Here is a 21,616-nt window from a genome sequence, read left to right as displayed (position 1 = left end):
CATTTTAGTAATTTAGCAAACAGTCTTATCCAGAGCGACTTACAGTTGTGAGTGCATACTTTTTCGTATTGGTCCCCCTTTGGAATCGAACCCACAACCCTGGCACTGCAAGCATTTCTTAGAGCTTGGTGAAGGCATGGTTGTCCTATGGTTATTTTGAAACAACCTTCCCACAACTTTCTGGGATAGTTGCTTGGCTTTGGAACATTCTCAGCACATTTAAGAAACTTGACCAAAAAATGTGTTTATGTTTTTTATGACACAGAACGTGTCAGAGCAGTTCAAACATGGTTATATTTCATTTCAATTTTGGTAATGTTCTAGGAAAATGTTCTAACTGGTTTGACATTGGGAATGTTCTCAAATAGTTCAGAGAACGTTAAGAAAAACTCCTCCTGTGGGAATTTCAGTACACCAGCAAAACATTTCCTGCACGTTTCCTCATGGTTCTATTTAAGGTCCTGTTCTTAAATTGTTCCGAGAACGCTAAGAGAACTTTCCATAGGCCTCCCGAGTGGTGCAGCAGTCTAAGGCACTACATACCAATGCTTGAGGCATCACTACAGACACGGGTTCGATTCCAGGCTGTGTCACAACTGGCTGTGACTTAAGTCCCATAGGGGGGGCGCACATTGGCCCAGCGTCGTCCGGGTTAGGGGAGGGTTTGGTCCGGGGGGCTTTACTTGGCTCATCGCGCTCTAGAGACTCCTTATGGTGGGCTGGGTGCCTGCAGACTGACTTGTTGTCGTCAATGGAACAGTGTTTCCTCCGACACATTGGTGCAGCTGGCTTCCAGGTTAAGTAGGCAGGTTAGAAGGGTCATGTTTCGGAGGACGTATGATTCGACCTTCGCCTCTCCCGTGGCGGTTGGGGGGTTGTAGCGATGAGACGGATTGTAATTGGATATCACGAAATTGGGGCGAAAAGGGGGTTTAAACAAAAAAAGAAACATTCCATGAAAACATAAATTCCGTTCTCAGCAATTAAAATGAACAGTTTTGTATGCGTAAAAAACATGGCATGGTAGTTCCATCCTGGTGGCCCAGAGAACATAAGATTACAGGTTTGAATCTCACTGATGCCGAGTCACAATAAAAAATAAATGTGTTTGCATGATTAATGCCTAAGGAAAGGACATTACATGTGTTCTATCTATGCTTGTAGTTCAAAAAAGTTAACCCAAAATAAGCTAGCAGTGTTATTAAAAATATAATTTTTATTTATTTAATATTTTATTTCACCTTTATTTAACCAGGTAGGCTAGTTGAGAACAAGTTCTCATTTGCAACTGCGACCTGGCCAAGATAAAGCATAGCAATTAGTTCCAGTCATGGCAGCAGAGAACTGGGAGGAAAGACGACCAAAGGAGGAATTGGCTTTGGGGGTGACCAGTGAGATATATCTGCTGGAGCGCGTGCTACGAGTGGGTGCTGCTATGGTGACCAGTAAGCTGAGATAAGGCGGGGCTTTACCTAGCAGAGACTTGTAGATAACCTGTAGCAAGTGGATTTGGCGACGAGTATGAAGCAAGGGCCAACCAACGAAAGCGTACAGGTCGCAATGGTGGGTAGTGTATGGGGTTTTGGTGACAAAACGGATGGCACTGTGATAGACTGCATACAGTTTGTTGAGTAGAGTGTTGGAGGCTATTTAATAGATGACATCACCGAAGTCGAGGATCGGTAGGATGGTCAGTTTTACGAGGGTATGTTTGGCAGCATGAGTGAAGGATGCTTTGTTGCGATATAGGAAGCCGATTCTAGATTTAATTTAGGATTGGAGATGCTTAATGTGAGTCTGGAAGGAGAGTTTACAGTCTAACCAGACACCCAGGTATTTGTAGTTGTCCACGTATTCTAAGTCAGAGCCGTCCAGAGTAGTGATGCTGGACGGGCGGGCAGGTGCGGGCAATGATCGATTGAATAGCATGCATTTCGTTTTATTTGCGTTTAACAGCAGTTGGAGGCCATGGAAGGAGAGTTGTATGGCATTGAAGCTCGTCTGGAGGTTAGTTAACACAGTGTCCAAGGAGGAGCCAGAAGTATACAGAATGGTGTCGTCTGCGTAGAGGTGGATCAGAGAATCACCAGCAGTAAGAGCAACATCATTGATGTATACATAAAAGAGAGTTGGCCCGAGAATTGAACTCTGTGGCACATCCATAGAGACTGTCAGAGGACCGGGCAACAGTCCCTCCGATTTGACACACTGAACTCTATCAGAGAAGTAGTTGGTAAACCAGGCGAGGCAATCATTTGAGAAACCAAGCCTGTCGAGTCTGCCAATAAGAATTTTGTGATTGACAGAGTCGAAAGCCTTGGCCAGGTCGATGAATACGGCTGCACAGTAATGTCTCTTATCGATGGCGGTTATGATGTCGTTTAGAACCTTGAGCGTGGCTGAGGTGCACCCATGACCAGCTCTGAAACCAGATTGCATAGCGGAGAAGGTATGGTGGTATTCGAAATAGTCCTTATAAAGACAGGGTAGGATAGATATAGGTCTGTAGCAGTTTGGGTCTAGAGTGTCACCCCCTTTGAAGAGGGGGATGACCGCGGCAGCTTTCCAATCTTTGGGAATCTCAGACGATACGAAAGAGAGGTTGAACAGGCTAGTAATAGGGGTTGCAACAATTTCGGCAGATATTTTTAGAAAGAGAGGGTCCAGATTGTCTAGCCCGGCTGATTTGTAGGGGTCCAGATTTTGCAGCTCTTTCAGAACATCAGCTATCTGGATTTGGGTAAAGGAGAAATGGTGGGGGCTTTGGCGGGTTGCTGTGGAGGGTGCTGGGCAGTTGACCAGGGTAGGGGTAGCCAGGTGGAAAGCATGTCCAGCCGTAGAGAAATGCTTATTGAAATTCTCAATTATAGTGGATTTATCAGTGGTGACTGTGTTCCCTAGCCTCAGAGCAGTGGGCAGCTGGGATGGGGTGCTCTTATTCTCCATGGACTTTACAGTGTCCCAGAACTTTTTTGAGTTAGTACTACAGGATGCACATTTCTGTTTGAAAAAAATTTTTGTCTGAAAAGTTGCATATCACGGGGGCTATTCGATGCTAATGCAGAACGCCACAGGATGTTTTTGTGCTGGTCAAGGGCAGACAGGTCTGGAGTGAACCAAGGACTATATCTATTCCTAGTTTTTAAAAAAATTGAGAGGGGCATTCTTATTTAAGATGGTGAGGAAGGCACTTTTAAAGAATAGCCAGGCATCATCTACTGACGGGATGAGGTCAATGTCATTCCAGGATACCCCGGCCAGGTCGATTAGAAAGGCCTGCTCGCAGAAATGTTTCAGGGAGTGTTTGACAGTGATGAGGGGTGGTCGTTTGGTTGCAGACCCATTACGGATGCAGGCATGAGGCAGTGATCGCTGAGATATTGATTGAAAACAGCAGAGGTGTATTTGGAAGGCGAGTTAGTTAGGATGACATCTATGAGGGTGCCCGTGTTTACTGATTTGGGGTTGAACCTGGCAGGTTCATTGGTTCATAATTTGGGTGAGATTGAGGGCATCAAGCTTAGTTTGTAGGATGGCCGGCATGTCCCAGTTTAGGTCACCTAGTAGCACGAGCTCAGAAGATAGATGGGGGGCAATCAATTCACATATGGTTTTGAGGGCACAGCTGGGGGTAGAGGGCGGTCTATAGCAAGCGGCAACAGTGAGAGACTTGTTTCTGGAAAGGTGAATTTTTAGAAGTAGAAGCTCAAATTGTTTGGGTACAGACTAAGATAGCCGGCAGAGTTCTGTATTACATCTCTGCAGTAGATTGCAAAACCGCCCCCTTTGGCAGTTCTATTTTGGCGGAAAACGTTATAGTTAGGAATGGAAATGTCAAGGTTTTTGGTGGTTTTCCTAAGCCAGGATTCAGACACGGCTAAGACATCTGGGTTGGCAGAGTGTGCTAAAGCAGTGAGTAAAACAAACTTAGGGAGTAGGCTTCTAATGTTAACATGCATGAAACCAAGGCTTTTACGTTTACAGAAGTCAACAAATGAGTGCACCTGTGGGGTGGGAGTGGAGCTAGGCACTGCAGGACCTGGATTAACCTCCACATCACCAGAGGAACAGAGGAGAAGTAGGATAAGGGTACGGCTAAAGACTATACGAACTGGCCGTCTAGCACGTTCAGAACAGAGAGTAAAATGAGCAGGTTTCTGGGCACAATAGCATAGATACAAGGCATAGTGTACAGACAAAGGTAAGGTAGGATGTGAGTACATTGTAGGTAAACCTAGGCATTGAGTAATGAAGAGAGAGATATAGTCTCTAGAGATGTTTAAACCAGGTGATGTCATGTAGGAGGTGGAACAACATGGTTGGTTAAGGCATATTGAGCAGGGCTAGAGGCTCTACAGTGAAATAAGACAGTAATCACTAACCAGGATAGTAATGGACAAGGCATATTGATATTAGAGAGAGGCATGCGTAGCCAAGTGAATATATGGGTCCCGTGAGTGGTTGGGCTGGCTGGGGACACAGCGATTCAGACAGTTAGCAGGCCGATGCTAACAAGCTAACAGTTAGTAGGCCGGGGCTGAACAAGCTAGCAGCTAGTAGACCGGGGCAAGCTAGCAGTTAGCAGGCCGGGTTAGCAAGAAAGCTGTTAGCATGGGCTAGCAGTTACAGACCGGGCAGGTAAGCTAGCAGTTAGCAGGCCGGGGCCGGAAACTAGCAGTTAGTAGACTGGGGCAATTATTATTATTATTATTGAAACATTCAGTGAAAGATTTAAGGAAGTTCTACAAAAACCTCCAAATAACCCATAATTTCTGTTCCCATGGCGTTAATAAAACCTCAAAATTTCAAGGAATCAGAGTAAAACGTTCTCAGAACCTTCCTGCAACCTAAAAATAAACATTGCCAGAACAGGTGAAATTGAGGATTTTTATTTTTTTTTATACATTAACCCTATGTCTTTGTTGTTGACCTCTAACCCTTGTGTCTTCCTCCTTCACAGTGAACAGAGTATCTGCCAAGCCCGCGCCTCGGTCATGGTGTACGATGACGCCAGTAAGAAGTGGGTGCCAATCAAGCCGGGACAGCAGGGCTTCAGCCGCATCAACATCTACCACAACACGGCCAACAACACCTTCCGCGTGGTTGGGGTCAAACTACAGGACCAGCAGGTACACTCACACACACACACACACACTAAGGTGAATTTGTCTGTTCTAATAATTTCTATGGACCTACATATGTGACGTAGATATGGGGGAAGACATGTTTCACTGCAAGCCTATTCATCACACACACTGGCTTAAGGATAATAATAGAGATAGAGTCCATCTCTTATGCAAGACAATCTCTTTCAAATTCAGCACTGTGATAAAAATAAAAATGCAAACAATGTTTTTGAAATGTACCAGTAATTTCTATGGCACTATTGATGGAATTCCATCTTGTACACTGATCTAAACTGACAATAGTATTTGGCAAATAATGAATGATTGATGAGTACTTGGCTGTCTGTCTGTCTCTCAGGTAGTGATCAACTACTCCATAGTAAAGGGGCTGAAGTATAATCAGGCCACACCCACCTTCCACCAGTGGCGTGATGCCAGGCAGGTGTACGGTCTCAACTTCGCCAGCAAGGAGGAGGCCACCACCTTCTCCACCGCCATGATGTTTGCCCTCAATGTGCTCAGCTCGCAAGACGGAGGTGGGACCCTTTCCAGTGTGGCAATAACCTGTATGTCAGTCTGTTTATGTCACAGTCAAAGGGTTTAGCTGGGCTGTAGCTGAAACTGATGAATGTTAATTGTCAGTTGTACTCGACACGCTAGCTACTAATTGTCAGTCAAAATGCAAATCTTTTTAGCCAGTCATTTGTAGCCAGTTTAACTCCACTATCATCACAGGATTGTTGGAACAACAAAATATTTTGTTGAACATGTTTAGGTTGTTGTAAGATATAATATCTCTTATAGATATAATCTATTTTCAGAAAGGATTTCAACCTTTTCAGTTTACACTTGGTTCAGCCAATGACATTAGGGCTGTAGGTGCTAGTCAGTCTGGTTGCTGGGTTGATCTCAACTGAGTTATTTTTCTTTTCTTTTTTTTAACTAGGCAAGTCAGTTAATTAAGAACAAATTCTTATTTACAATGACAGCCTAGGAACAGTGGGTTAACTGCCTTGTTCAGGGGCAGAACAACATACAATCCCAGCTCGGGATTTGATCTAGCAACCTTTTGGTTACTGGCCCAACACTAACCACCTGCCGCCGTTCTACCTCCCTCTGCTGGATATCAAGCTCTAAGGTGAAAACAGAACCATAACTAGTGTATCTCTATGGCTCAGGGTGAAATCTTTCAGCAAAGTGTGGGAAATTGGTAATACAAAACAAACCATAGGACCCTGCTTGACTATAAACTCAGTGACCTATGTCGTGTTCAGTAGGGCACATTGAGGCAAAACGTTTAAAAATGTTATGCAACGGAAAATTATTTAAAAGGTCTTATTGGACAAGATCAAATAGTACATCCCCATTTCACTTAGTTTCAAAATGTTTTTCCCTATTGAACACAACCCAGGCTAGGGCCCAGGCTGCCAGACTTAGATATGTTCAGTAGCCTGGTCATTGGTCATTTAAGCATAAAGTATGAGGGCTGATTGCAGACAGTTGTGACAATACTGCATGCCTAATGCAACACTATCCAAACTAACCATTACAACTATTAACACTATCACACCAGGAAAGACACTTGCACACATCAATGTAAAGACCTGTAGTTAGAGGAGATGTATGGTCCTGCTAGTTTATGACAACAGAAATGTAGTGAGGTCTTTATATGAAGCCTTCCTGACTCAACCCATACTTAACAAATAGCACATGTGCCTCTCCTATTACAGGCTGCTACTTATACGCTGTTGGGAGGGGGAGTCCGGTGACGGCTCCATTCCGTCCTCTAGCCTTCCTATTGGTGCACAGCCTGGCTAAAATACCCATGGAGCCAAACTGTCTTAGACCGCCAAATCTCACATGGCACTCTCTTTTTTTGGGGAACCTTTGAGGTGACTGGAGTGGGCCATGTTGGAGGTGAGCTGAGCTATGGGGCTCCTCAAGCAAACCCAAGGTGCTTCTTTGGTCCAGGGAACGCAGTCGCAGGCATTCTCCTGCTTTATACATGCTACGGTCCCATGTTGGATCACCAGACTCGTGGCTAATGCTATTCCAGTAGTCTGGCCAGCTGCCTGACTAGAAGCCATAGTTAGTACGTATACTGCATACAGTAATAGCTTGCTAAAGACACTGTAAGAACAGCAGAGAGTGTCTCACGATTATTCTTACTCCAGAGATGTCACAAGCCACTATCAGAAGGTGCACTTCTGCGAAGATCACCCTCAGTAAGTAGCGTAGGTGATAGAGGGAGGGGGGTAATCAGGGTGATCTATTGCATGAGGGTGCTGCTGGCAATGTGAGGCTGATGGAATTGGCAACACCTCTCTGGGTGGCATTGTAGGGCTAAAATAGGGAGGTGATGTTCTGGAAATCACTATGCAGATGTGTAAGCTGTTAATCATCACTAATCATGTAAAGCTTAAGCTGTATGCATTTCTGTTAACTGCCAATTAAAGTTTTCCATTTAAACACCATGGTGGCCCTAAGGGGCAAAGTAGCATTTATATTTGATCATGTTTTGGGGCTACAGCACCACAGGGTGCTTAGATGTTGGGGTCCTGAGGTTTGGAATACTGTTTTTTAGCATCATATTTCACTCAACTTACATTTAGGCAATTAGGTAAACACCATCTGAGTTAGAGTGTGAGAAAAAGCAGGCCTTGTATAGCGTTCATAATAACCCTTGATTGTGTTAATGGTGTTGGCTATTGTGTACTAATCTAAAAGCCTTTAATTGTGCAGTCGCTTAGGCTGTGAGGCTGCAGTTGCCAAGTGATATTGACGAGTGGTCCACATTGTTGTATTTGAAATATCAGGCAACTCTTTACCAGCCTAATACCAACGTATCTTATGTTTAGTTACTTTGTTGTGTCTGGAGCTGAAAGTAAGTGGCTAATAGTGATGTACCGATATTACATTTTTGTCCGATACCCAATATTTTCCTTGCCAAAAAAACAGATACCGATAACCGATATTTAAAATGTTAGGGGCCTCAAGCATTCTAGTACAGTTAAATAGTTAACACACACACAGACGCAGCGGTCTAAGGCACTGCATGAGGCGTCACCACAGTCCCTGGTTCAAATCCAGGCTGTATCACTTCCGGCCGTGTTTGGGAGTACCCATAGGGCAGCGCACAATTGGCCCAGCTTTGTCCGGGTTTGGCTATCATTGTAAATAAATAAGAATTTGTTCTTAACTGACTAGCCTAGTTAAATAAAGGTTACACACACACACACACACACACACACACACACACACACACACGTTATTTTGTTGGCATCTACATATGTCCCATAACCACTAAAACATCATCAGAACCTATTTCTTTCACTTACTTGCTGTGCTGTTTCGTTGTTTATTTGTTCTGTTTCATTCTCAACGCCGTTTTGTGTCTTTGCGTGTCAAAAAAGATATGTCAAATAACACTATTTGACGTGTCAAATAAGCTTGTTGACCAATCAGGACCTGACTATGACTACACGTCACATAATTTAACGTGTTCATACATTTTTTACTTAGTTATTACATGATAACTCTGAGGAGGATGTTGGGAAAAAATATATTGGGTATTGAGTAGACTGATACCCCATTTCATTGATCCCCAATCCTTAAGTAAAGCTGTACAGTGCAATATGAATGTCAATACACACAATAGGCTGACTGGGGAGGTGATTTCACACCGGTATATCGTGCATCCCTAGTGGCTACAAAAGTATGTCTACCAAAAGATAGCATATTAGCTTTGCAATGGTTTCCTTTGATCGCAAATACTATACAGTATATAGTTCAAATTCTTGGTTTCATGTATTCCAAACAAAACCGTGAAAAGATCAGGTTGGAGGTTGGCTCAGGTTGGCTCATAGACACCATGATAAGAGCTACAACGTTAATATTTGCGTAAACTCTTCACAGTTGGGTTCTGTGGGTGTCATCGAGTAGACTGATACCCCATTTCATTGCTTCACATTCCAACCTTGTTTAACAGTATCTAGTCTAAATATGGCATGATTCCACCAATTGTAACTTTCTGCATCACTTTCAAAGATGTACTTTTATTTTTAAGGCAAACCGCAAATTCCACTATTGTGACCAATCCTTAATGTGGCTAGCTTCACAACACAACCCGGTCTGGTCGAGCGTCACTAGCCAGATGAAGCTAGCTGGTTGCTTATAATGTTAGACTTTGGGCAACAGGGTTAAGTAGCTGGCTAGCTATTTATTTTCATGAACTGAAGTTCAATTTCATTAGGCAAACAACAATACTTACTCACAAGAATTCCTAAATCATTGCTAAGATTAATGAAATTGACTGCAGTTTCTACTGGTCATTGTTTTCAGGCTGGTTGTATTGGTGCTAGCTAGGTACCAAGCTAAAACTAGCTAGCTACCCCAGAAGTTGCGGTCAAACAAATAATGCTTTATTACCAATGCGGTATTGTAAACACATTGTTCGTGGCTGGTGTTTGCAGACTTTTTTGTACAGTTTTTACAGTGCTACTGATAGTAGTGGTGGTGCTTGGCTTGCATGTGCAAATTCAGAACACACAACATTCTATAATAGAACTGTGTTATTTGATATGTCAAATTAAAAACGTATTTAACGCGTTATGGTGTTATTTCACGTGTACCTTTTTACACGCAAAAACCCAAACGGCGTTCAATAGTGTGCCGTGAAGCTAATAGCAGCGACGCTATTACTGTGTAACTCCGGTAGGGCAACATCTGAAAAATAGCGCACTTGGTAATGTGTACCGGTGCTCGACCAGTGGCGAAAGCCAACATCACCCACGACAGAGAACGGTTGATTGTCAAGGGCAGTGAATTACATCATCTTGGCGTTAATGGATTTTGCCTTTGAGTTGTCTCTGAAATGTTCTTACTCTTTCAAATGACTGCTCGATTTGTTGAATGCTGGATCCATACAGCAGACATTGTGGACTAGGTTAGGAATGCTGTGTTGCACGTGTAGGGCAAAATTTTATGTTTTTTAGGTATGCACGGCAGCTTTGACATCGGTTTTGCACATCGGCGTTAAACTAGACATCGGGCCAATACCGATGTTGGCGTTTTTAGCTAATATTGTCCGATTCCGATATGTTCACCAGTATATCGTGCATCCCTAGTGGCTACAAAAGTATGTCTACCAAAATATAGCATATTAGCTTTGCAATGGTTTCCTTTGATCGCAAATACTATACAGTATATAGTTCAAATTCTTGGTTTCATGTATTCCAAACAAAACTGTGAAAAGATCAGGTTGGAGGTTGGCTCAGGTTGGCTCATAGACACCATGATACTGCCCTCAATGGAGATTATGAGTATTTTGGCTGTTTTATGACATAAGCGCTAGCTGGATATGTGCTAACATTAGGTGCCAAAGCATTACAGATAATTATCAGCTGCTAATAAGGGGAATTCAGAGTAGTGTCAAGAAGAATGTAAACAAGACATCCCAAGACATCACCTATCAGAGAGCTGAAAGCTGAGAGAACAAAGAAGAGCAGCACACACACAGACAGGGAAACACACAACTAAACTCCTCATAGGCAGTGATGAAACAATGTACAGTAGGGAATGATTTATATTTTTGCGCTATTTTCTGAAAAAGGTGGCAGAAATGTGAAGCCTATGATTGGGTCTGTTTGATGATGATAGAATATTAAAATATTTCCCCTTCATGAGACGATGACTGTGGGAGATGAAACATGAGACTGTTTGGGATTGGGAATTAATCTAGTTTTAGAAAGTGTTACAGTACCTTATTAAAAAACAGCCATCAGCACAAATGAAGCCAACATCCTCGCCTTAGTTGCTCATTAAGAATTAGATTCATGTATTATAAAGCCAACTGGAATACATCAGTAATGTCAAGCGAATTCTGAAAACAAACCAAGATTCCAAACCTACAGATGGTTGGATATGGTAAGGACTCGTTGAAAATATGTATTTTTGGTTGAAAATAAGTATTTTCAATATCTTGTGCTCACTGGGTAAGCAGAATCCATATAAAGATGTTCCACGTGTCCCTCATGCCGAACACACCCAGCGGAAATGACACCCAAGGGCACACAAGTGTTGCAAAGGGGCGTCTAGAGTTTATTGTTCGGTATTCCTGATATGAAATACGTGATCTCCCGGATAGCCCTTTTTAACTGCTCGGTCTCAGAATAGCGTCTCATCCTCAGTTGGGGCAGTAGGGTATGACTCAGTAACCACTTAGTTCACACTATGCAGTACCCCAGTCAGTATACACTACCAGTGATGTCAAGGCACGTCATAACGACTTCAAGCAAAGACGGCCTATTTTGGTCTGGTCACTAAAAAGATGTCTAGTATACCTCACCATGATGTCATAATGACAGTTTTGTCCACTGTTTTTTTTTTGCACTGGGCCATTGTCCATCTATGTCCGTCATTGTTGATCCTGCTGTTGAATATTTTGACAAAGACTTGTGAAGTTAGACGTTTTTCCCAATGGAAATTAAGAATATTACATTCAATCCAATACAATCATGTTTGCCCTTGAATCTGGTTCAGGATTGGCAATAAAGGGAGGTTGGGATTCATGCATTTGTTATGTTGAATGCAGAATGCACTGTAGAAATTGTACCCAGATGTGTATGGGAAAGAGGGAAGGGAAGGTCAGGTCTATTCTGGTCCATGGTGCTGCTGGCCCTGTTTAGTTGAGGTTTCCTGTGGAAATGCCTGTGATTTACATCAATCATGCTATGGGGAAAAACACAGTCTGTCTCTTCAGGGCAGAGGCATAGCACCTCATGTGATGTGTGGTGTGTTTCACAACTGACTATTCCTACCCGCATAGCCTGGTCCCAGATCTGCTTGTACTGGATAGCCAACTCCTATGGTCATTGTCATGCCAATGACCACATAGGAGTTGACAAGACAGCACAAACAAATCTCAGACCAGGTTACCCTGCATCCACCCCACTCCAGACATTAACTCCTTGTACTTATTAAGACTGTCTAAAAAAGTCTCAGTATCATCATTAGGACAACTATTTATGCCTGGGCAGGTTCCAAACCCGGCATATGTTTGTAAAATAATTCCTAATGTCAAAATAAGCTGACAGACAACAATACACCACTTCCAATGTAAACAAGCAAGACATACTAATAATGTCTAGTGCTAAATGTATTGAACCCCATGGTAATGCTAATATGCTAATGTCAACAACCAAGACATGCCATGGCTAATCATGTGTCTTTCTCGGGAGAATTTAGAGGAGAGGAGTGCGTGAGGATACACAGTAGCAGCAAGAGAGAGGACGGGGAGGGACAAACTTCCCTTGTGAGATGACACATGCCATTTGACCCAGCATGCAATTTATGGAATTAACTGGCTGTCTGTCAAAGCCCTGTCTGCATTTGAGGCGGTTATTTTGGCTGTTAGGTCGTATTGTCATTATTTTTTACTTTGAACAAGATAAGGCAGCGCCATGAGCAATAGTGTGGTTGTCACGACTTCTTGTTAAACTAAATTGACACATCTCACCAGATCAGCTCCTGTATACTGTACAAATACAGTTTAATATGTGCTCATTGTTGTAAAAAGACAGACCCACAGGCAAAATAGACACTGCTGCCGGACCCTTACTTCATTATTTATCTGTTGGTTATTGTTATACTGTATGTAACCTCAGGCCTACATTCAATATGCTAAATATATATCTCTATTACTGCTGGGGACGGTGTGGCATGTGAAGAAACTATTCACAAACACCAACGATACACAAGAATATATGTCCTTCCGTACAGGTTGTCTTTTTCTAAAAGCAAAACATCTGTTTCTGTTTCTCACCTCAGGCCCTGCTGTCCAACGTAAAAATGGGCCCTCCTCAGAAGACCCCGATGCACACAGGAGGTAAGGCCCCTCTGACCTTCATAAAAACACCAAATAGTGATGACAAAGTGTGGTGCACAGTAGAACTCACAAAACAAAAGACATTGATAAAGAAACTGGTTTGAAAACTTAATTGTATCCATCACTGAAAGTGTTCTTCATTTAATTTGTCTGACGGTAATTTGTTTAAGGATACAAAACACATCAGGCCTACCACATACCCAGTGGCTCGTGTTGTGTTCTTAGTCCACTCTAGTAGTGGAAAGAGGTGCTAAACTCACATTAGGGTTGAATATTTTCCCTGTATTTTACAAATGTTCCATCCCGAGAATAAATCACTTTTCTTTTAACCTAGTATTTTTTGCTAAAACCGGAAGTGTCATTCAAAAGAAAATAAACATGTCTGGATTTGATTAGAGCTTTGATCAGCATGAAAATTAAAACCTGATGCTACCTGAGCCTGATATTAAATATATTTTATGAGCCGAGCCCGACATTAACAACATTTAATGAGCCCAAGCCCAAAAAGCCCAAATGATTGTGCCACTATCCAATACATACACTATATAAACAAAAGTACCACCACTTGAGTGGATTCAGCTATTTCAGCCACACCCGTTGCTGACAGGTGTATAAAATCGAGCACACAGCCATGCAATCTCCATAGACAAACATTGGAAGTAGAAAGTTCTTACTGAAGAGCTGTGACTCAACTTGGAAGCTTCATGAAACGGGTTTCCATAGCTGAGCAGCCTAAGATCAATTCTGCACAATTCCAATTGTCGGCGGGGGTGGTATAAAGCTCGCCACCATTGGACTCTGGAGGGATGAGTCACGCTTCACCATCTGGCAGTCCGACTGACGAATCTGGGTTTGACGGATGCCAGGAGAACGCTACCTGCTCAAATGCATAGTGCCAACTGTAAAGTTTGGTGGAGGAGGAATAATGGTCAGGGGTTGTTTTTCATGGTTTGGGCTAGGCCCCGTAGTTCCAGTGGCGGGAACTACAGCATACAATGACATACAATGACATACCAGACGATTCTGTGCTTCAAACTTTGTGGCAACAGTCTGGGGAAAAAACATTCCCGAAATGGTTTGTCGAGATCTGTGTGGAAGAACTTGACTGGCTTACTTTCTCCTGGCATCTGCCAGATGGTGAAGCGTGATTCATCACTCCAGAGAACGCATTTCAACTGCTCCAATGGTGGCGAGAATTACACCACTCCAGCCGACGCTTGGCATTGCGCATGCTGATCTTAGGCTTGTGTGTGGCTGCTCGTCCATGGAAAACAATTTCATGAAGCTCCCGACAAACAGTTATTGTGCTGACGTTGCTTTCAGAGGCAGTTTGGATTTCGGTAGTGAGTGTTGCAACCGAGGACAGGCGATTTTTTTTGCGCCACGTGTTTCAGCACTCAGCGGTCCCGTTCTGTGAACTTGTGTTGCGTACCACTTCACGGCTTAGCCATTGTTGCTCCTACACGTTTCCACATCACAATAATAGCACAGACCGGGGTAGCTCTAGCAGGGCAGAATTTTGCTGAACTGACTTGTTGAAAAGGTGGCATCCTATGACGGTACCATGTTGAAAATCACTGAGCTCTTCAATAAGGCCATTCTAATGTTTGTCTATGGAGATTGTATGGCTGTGTGCTCAATTTTATACACCGGTCAGCCATGAGTGTGGCTGAAATAGCCAAATCCAGTAATATAAAAAGGGTTGTCCACGTACTTTTGTATAGTATATAGTATATAGTGTATAAATCTAGAACAGGATTATATATTTTGGCCACAAATGTTATGAAACTCTGGTGATGGCCCTGCAGTACAGGCTGGCAGTGTGGTGCAAGGACAACAACCTCAATGTGAGCAAGACAAAGGAGCTGATCGTGGACTACAGGAAAAGCCCATTAACATCGACAGGGCTGTAGTGGAGCAGGTCGAGAGTTTCAAGTTCCTTGGTGTCAACATCAACAATTAACTATCATGGTCCAAATACACCAAAACAGTCTTGAAGAGGGCACGACCAAACCTTTTCCCCCTCAGGATTAAAAATGTAAAAACACATCACGACAAGAGACAACACAACACTACATGAAGAGAGACCTAAGACGACAACATAGCATGGCAGCAACACATGAAAACACAGCATGGTAGTAACCCAACGTGACAGCAGCACAACATGGTTGCTGCACAAAACATGGTACAAACATTAATTGGGCAAAGACGACAGCGCAAAGGGCAAAAAGGTAGAGACAACAATCACGTGAAGCTGCCACAACTGTCAGTAAGACTGTCCATGATTGAGTCTTTGAATTAAGAGATGGAGATAAAATGTTCCAGTTTGAGAGTTTTTTGCAGCTCGTTCCAGTCGCCAGGTGCAGCGAATTAAAAAGAGGAGCGACCCTGCTTTGGGGACCTTTAACAGAATGTGACTGGCAAAACGGGTGTTGTATGTGGAGGATGAGGGCTGCAGTAGGTATCTCAGATAGGGGGGAGTGAGGCCAAGAGGGTTTTATAAATAAGCATCAACCAGTGGGGTCTTGTGACGGGTATACAGAGATTACCTGTTTACAGAGGAGTATAGAGTGCAGTGATGTGTCCTATAAGGAGCATTGGTGGCAAATCTTGTATTTCTCTCCCCAATTTTGTGGTTTCCAATTGGTTGTTACAGTCTTGTCCCGCCGCTGCAACTCCCGTACGGTATGGACTCGGTTGAGGCGAATGTCGAGAGCCGTGTGTCCCCCAAAACACAACCAAGCCAAGCCGCACCAATGTGTCGGAGGAAACACTGTGCTCCTGGCGACGATGGGACAAGAACATCCCTGCCAGCCAAACCCTCCCCTAACCCGGACGATGCTGGGCCAAATTGTGTGCCGCCCCATGGGTCTCCCGGTCACAGCCGGCTGCAACAGAGCCTGGGCTCGACCAGGATCTCTAGTGGCACAGCTAGCACTGCAATGCAATGCCTTAGACCACTGCGCCACTCGGGGGGCCATTGGTGGCAAATCTGATGGTCGAATGGTAAAGAACATCTAGCCATTCGAGAGCACCGTTACCTGCCGATCTATAGATTATGTCTCCGTAATCTAGCATGGGTAGGATGGTCATCTGAATCAGGGTTAGTTTGGCAGCTGTGGTGAAGGAGGAGTGATTACGATAGAGGAAACACAAGTATAGATGTAAGCTTAGCCTGCAGCTTTGATGTGCTGAGTACCGTCTAGCCATACTCACAAGTACTTGTATGAGTTGACTACCTCAAGCTCTAAACCCTCAGAGGTAGTAATCACACCGGTGGGGAAAGGGGCATTCTTCTTACCAAACCACGTGACCTTTTGTTTAGGAGGTGTTCAGAACAAGGTTAAGGGCAGAGAAAGCTTGTTGGACACTAAGAAAGCTTTGTTGTAAAGCATTTAACAGCTGAGTATAAGACTGTATCGTCTGCATATGAATGAGAGAGCTTCCTACTGCTTGAGCTATGTTGTTGATGTAAATTGAGAAGAGTGTGGGGCCTAGGATCGAGCCTTGGGGTACTCCCTTGGTGACAGGTAGTGGTTGTAACGGCAGATGTTCTGACTTTATACACTGCACTCTTTAAAAGAGGTAGTTAGCAAACCAAATACCCCTCAGAGACACCAATACTCCTTAGCCGGTCCACAAGAATGGAATGGTCTACCGTATCAAAAGCTTTGGCCAAGTCAATAAAAATAGCAGTCCAACATTTCTTAGAGTCAAGGGCAATGGTGACATCATTTACGACCTTTAAGGTTGCAGTGACACATCCATAACCTGAACCGAAACCAGATTACATACCCGAAAGAATACTATAGACATCAAGAAAGCCAGTCACTTAATTATTGACAAGTTTTTCCAACATTTTTGATAAAAAGGGCAAAATAGAAATTGGCCTTATAACAGTTAGGATCAGCTTGATCTCCCCTTTTAAATAAAGGACACGCCGTGGCTGCATTCCAAGCAATGGGAACCTCCCCAGGGAGTAGAGACAGGCTTGGCAACGATAGGAGCAGCAACCTTAAAGAAGAAAGGGTCTGAACCAGATGTTTTTTGGGGGTCAAGTTTAAGGAGCTCCTTTAGCACCTCGGACTCAGTGACCACCTGCAGGGAGAAACTTTGTTGCGGGGCAGGGGAAAAAGAGGGAGGATGATTGGGGATAGTCACATTAAAAGGGGTGTGAGATGAGGAAATGTTGGACAGGCATGGCAGAGTCAAATAGGAATCTTGACTTAATGAAGTGGTGATTAGAGCTCAGCCATGTACTCATCATTGTCAACATTAAGGGATATGGGCAGCCGTGAGGAGGAGGGTATATTCTCCAGGTCTTCTCCAACCATTTTCCATAACTTCTTGGGGTTAGACCCACAGAGAGAGAACTGCTCCTTAAAGTAACTAACTTTTCCCTTCCGGATAGCCTGAGTGCACTTATTTCTAATTTGCCTGGACGATAGCTAGTCAGCCTGAGTATGCATTGTCATGACTCTCCTGGCTGAGGAGCCAAGGCCTCAGATCAGCTTGGCAAATGGCTGATGATGACCACACCCCTCTCACCCACAGAAGAGGAAAGGGGGGACTGGGCCGGTTTTGACTGTCATAAATTAGGGAGGAGGGGAATCTCCCTCCTGCTCTTCAGTATCAACCAAAGGAATGCCTTTGTCCCCCAGAATACTTTTTCAGCCAAAACTATAACACCCAGAAAGTGAATACTCAAACAATATTTCTAAGATAGGAATGTTAGGAATGGTCAGTGCAGATCTAAAGACTAATGATGTCATATTACTTGTCATTTTGTGATGTTATTAAAAATTGTATGAACTAAATACTGTAACTTAGGAAAGAAACCCCCCTTGGCTGTCAAGTTTCCATCTAATACATTGTGAATACAATATGAAGAATGATTAAACTTTTGTTGCTAAGATAGGAATGTGATTTCGGTTTTCTAATGAGATAATGTTTTTTATGTCCTTTGTACATTAAGTAGCCACTTCCCGAATGAGGTCAGAAGAGAGCGTCAGTGTGATGGACCAGAGTGCTTAAAAGGACTCACTAAGAATTAACATACCATACCAGAAGATGTGAAGAGGAGCTGATGGTAGCCGATAACACCCAGCAACAGTCAACAAAGATTTATTTGAAAGCTTAATGCGTAAAACCAGCAAATCAAATTGTTTGGGGAATGACTTGGTGGAGACAACCAAGCACTGAAAGTGTTCCTTGGTAAAGATTGCCACTCCACCACTTTTGGAAGATCTTTCTTGCCCAAAAAGGTTAGAACCAGAAAGGTTAACATCAGTGTTCAAAACACTCTTTCTTAACCACGTCTCAGTAATGACCAACACATCAGGATTGGAGCTGTGAATCCACACTTTCAATTGATACATTTCAGGTAATAAGCGTCTAGTGTTAACGTGCAGAAAACCCAGGCTTTTACGAGAGCAGAAATCAGTGAAGCAGATATCAGAGCACAAATCAGAATTGGGGCTAGCAACAGTAGATGGGCCAGGGTGTACGTGCACATTTCCATATATAATCAACTGTAATACAATCAGGGCATGGCAGAGGACTGCTCTGCAGTGTTGATTTATAACATTTGAATGTGCATTAGATGGCAACAAGATCATATTGTACAGCAATTTCATCAGGTAACATGATCACAAAGCCGACAAGAGGTGGTTAGAATAGGATGGGAGTCCAAGAGTCTGTGTAAACAATAGAGAGTCAGAGTCCCGAGTGTGGGAATAAACAGACTGTCCCCCGGTTGGGTAAACAAGCAAGTTCATAGTCAACAAAGAACACAGGAGTCAAAAGGCAAATAGCATAGAGTACAAGTGAAAAATATAACAACTTGGGGCTAGCCATTGCAAGTTCAGAGTCACTCGACTCAACAGTGCATGTGTGCTGGAGGCGATCGAAAGCTCGGGAGAGAGGGGGGAGTGTGGCGAGGGTACCTATACCAGACAGGGGGAGACAGGCCAGGGCAGATGGTGAACAGATCGCCAGGTGGAATCCAAGCAGCAGTGCAGCAGGCACCCGGGAGTAGGTGTCACACCCACTTAGGAGAAGCTTTTTTGGGAGGCAGATTCCTTGTAGAAAATCCCAGCTAGCTAGCTAATGGAAGTCTCTGTCCGTCTTTTCCACGTGGAAAAGGAGATAGTTAGCAAGCTATATCTTTCCAGTACTGACGAATGATCCTTTACAACGTCCAAACAAAGTTGTCCTGTGGCTGTTGTATTTTGGGGATTCTGAGGAGGATATCTTCTCTGCAAAGATGGAGGGGACTTCAAAGGCCTCTGCATTTAGGTCAGGAGGGGCTGTGAAACTCTCCTGCCGTTGTTAGCCTTAAGAGTTCACACCTCTCTCTTCACACTTATGTGCTAATTTCAGTCAGATTCTTTCCTAGCAGCTTGGTAGCCTTATTTAAGCTTTATATAACAAAATTACCTAGAGGTAATTGTCTTTTACTTTTTGGCTTCAGAAAGTAGGTTCAGACTGAATATTACTCACTCAATTTTGTGTTGGATGGTATTTCCAGGTTCCGCTGTGTTTCTTCTGTAGGTTTTGGCTTGTTAGAATTTTTTTTTTCTTGATAGGCCTTGGTAGTAATAGTCCATTCAGGTAATTTTGTCCAAAGTCAAGGTTTTAGGTATGGAATTGTGAATTGGAACTAAGGTTTTGATGTTGAGATTAGTGTCCTGTATATGTCCTAGCAAAAAAATGCAAGTTTATCTACATATCTACATTTATCTACATCCAAATCTAATTTTTTATTTTTGCAGAAGAACTCAGGAGCCCATGCTCTGTGTCTATTCACTCTCTCTCTGAAACAATGTATTCGTGGGCCCAGATTGAAAGACTGGAAATAGGGAGAGGCTAAAACTTGTGTCTGTGTCCTCTGTGTATCTGCAGGCAAATGATGGAGCAGCATCAGATGCAGATGCAGGGAGTGGCCCACAAAGAGAGGGAACGACGGACGTCTGGCTCAGGTAAGGCCTGCAGACAAACATACTTACTGTGGACACACACTACCATGTTAGACAAGGGTCTGTCAACACACAAGTCCCAATACGTTTTACCCATGTCAGATAACATCTTAAAATGCTATTCTCTCCATGGGAATAGCATGACAATCATGGTAACCAAACACAGCCTAGTGTAGCAGCGCATATGGGTCGTATTCATTTGGCACCAATGGTGAGAAAACAGACTGAAACAGGGGGGGAACTACTTGAATATGTCCAACAAGATATGCTCATTATGGTTTTCCGTTGTAAAATGTTGTGCTACAGTGTACCCTAATGAATACGACCATGAGAGAGCTACCTCGGACACATCTGTGCTTGTGTTGAACCCCCCCCCCCCTCTTTATTTACTCATGCTTATCCATGCACAAACAGGAGCCACACTCATTCTGCCAGCGTGCTATCGGCAGCTGAATGGCAATGCGACTTCCTGCTTTCCTGAGAGTTCGCATTCTGCCTCTTTTTCTTATGTAATTGTTTGTCTTTGTTTCTTTTTTATTTCTTCATCTTTGCTTAGTTTCTCATTATTCTCTCTTTCACACCCTTTGTTTTCTACCCCACCCTCCTCCATCTGTGTGTTATAGTTGTTTCCACCCTCCAATATAAGGTGTCCTCCCCTCCCTCTCACCCGTCAAACACCCCTCCTGAGTACAGACACTACCGGGCCGCCACACTGCCGCCTTCCTATGCCCGAGTGGCCTCCAACTCCTCCCCCTCCTCCTCCTCCTCTTCCTCCTCCTCCCAGGAAAGAGAGGTGCTGGGCGGACGGGCTGGCGACAACTCCGCCCAGCTCTCCCAGCTCTCCACCTCCCTGGCCTCGGCCTTCTCACCCGTGCAGCCAGGGGTGCCCATGGCCCCGACCCGGCAGGTGCGCCAGATCCCCCTCTCTCCCCCCACTGCTCGTACCCTCCACCACACCCAGTCCCTCCACCAGGGTCATGCCCTGCAAGACCCTGTGCTGCCCCCTAAACATGGCACCTGGTCAGCCTCCCACGCCCACATGTATGGCCCCGTGCCCTCCACGCCCCCCTTGGTGGGCATGATGCCTGTGCACATGCCCCCCGTGCCCCAGCCCCAGCATGTCGTCCCCATGGCCCACCCTCTGCCGCCCCTCCACAGCCGCGTCAAGACCCACCCCCTGGACCAGCCTGACCAACCCCACATCCCGTCCCACCTCCCCCACGCCAACGGCCAATCAGAGGACTATTATAACCTTGCTCAGCAGCAACAGCAGCAACAGCAGCAACAGCAGCAGCTAGGTTACGGCGAGGCTTCTTCCTTACCCCCTCTGATTGGTCTGTCTGCCCAGGGCCCTGTCCCTGTCTCTGCCCACCAGCCCCAGTACCCGTCCTCCTTTCACCCCCAGCAGCAGATGTACCAGGCCACGCCCCCACCACCACCAGCACCCCAATTCTCTCCCCCCTCATACACCACAGCCCAATCAGAGGGGGGCTCGCCCAAGCAGACACCCTCTCCTGTCGCTCAGGCTGCCACGGCCAGCTGCAGTAAGTATAAGCAGAGCTCAATGAGCAAGGCACTTGAACAACTAGTGTGTGAGACTCCACACACCTCCACACACCTCACACAAC

The 21,616-nt window shown here is 44.3% G+C and overlaps 1 protein-coding gene across 8 annotated transcripts in view; it reads left to right on the top strand.

The window, feature by feature from the left end:
- LOC139383428 (ena/VASP-like protein) overlaps nucleotides 1–21,616 on the top strand; it is a 66,943-nt gene that overhangs the window by 25,292 nt on the left and 20,035 nt on the right. For 6 of the 8 annotated variants that reach the window (XM_071127974.1, XM_071127975.1, XM_071127972.1 and 3 more), the window contains 5 exons: nucleotides 4,961–5,129; nucleotides 5,485–5,662; nucleotides 12,954–13,011; nucleotides 19,915–19,991; nucleotides 20,612–21,532. In XM_071127974.1, the coding sequence (XP_070984075.1) occupies nucleotides 4,961–5,129; nucleotides 5,485–5,662; nucleotides 12,954–13,011; nucleotides 19,915–19,991; nucleotides 20,612–21,532 (1,403 nt within the window). Of the gene's footprint in view, nucleotides 1–4,799; nucleotides 4,873–4,960; nucleotides 5,130–5,484; nucleotides 5,663–6,902; nucleotides 7,352–12,953; nucleotides 13,012–19,914; nucleotides 19,992–20,611; nucleotides 21,533–21,616 lie in introns of those variants that run through there. The other 2 variants (XM_071127976.1, XM_071127977.1) reach the window with 2 other exon arrangements.

Source organism: Oncorhynchus clarkii, chromosome 25 (genome assembly GCF_045791955.1).
Source record: "Oncorhynchus clarkii lewisi isolate Uvic-CL-2024 chromosome 25, UVic_Ocla_1.0, whole genome shotgun sequence".
In the NCBI taxonomy this organism is placed as follows: domain Eukaryota; kingdom Metazoa; phylum Chordata; class Actinopteri; order Salmoniformes; family Salmonidae; genus Oncorhynchus; species Oncorhynchus clarkii.
The sequence above is the reverse complement of the archived record's forward strand: the minus strand, read 5'-3'. Positions and strand labels throughout refer to the sequence as shown.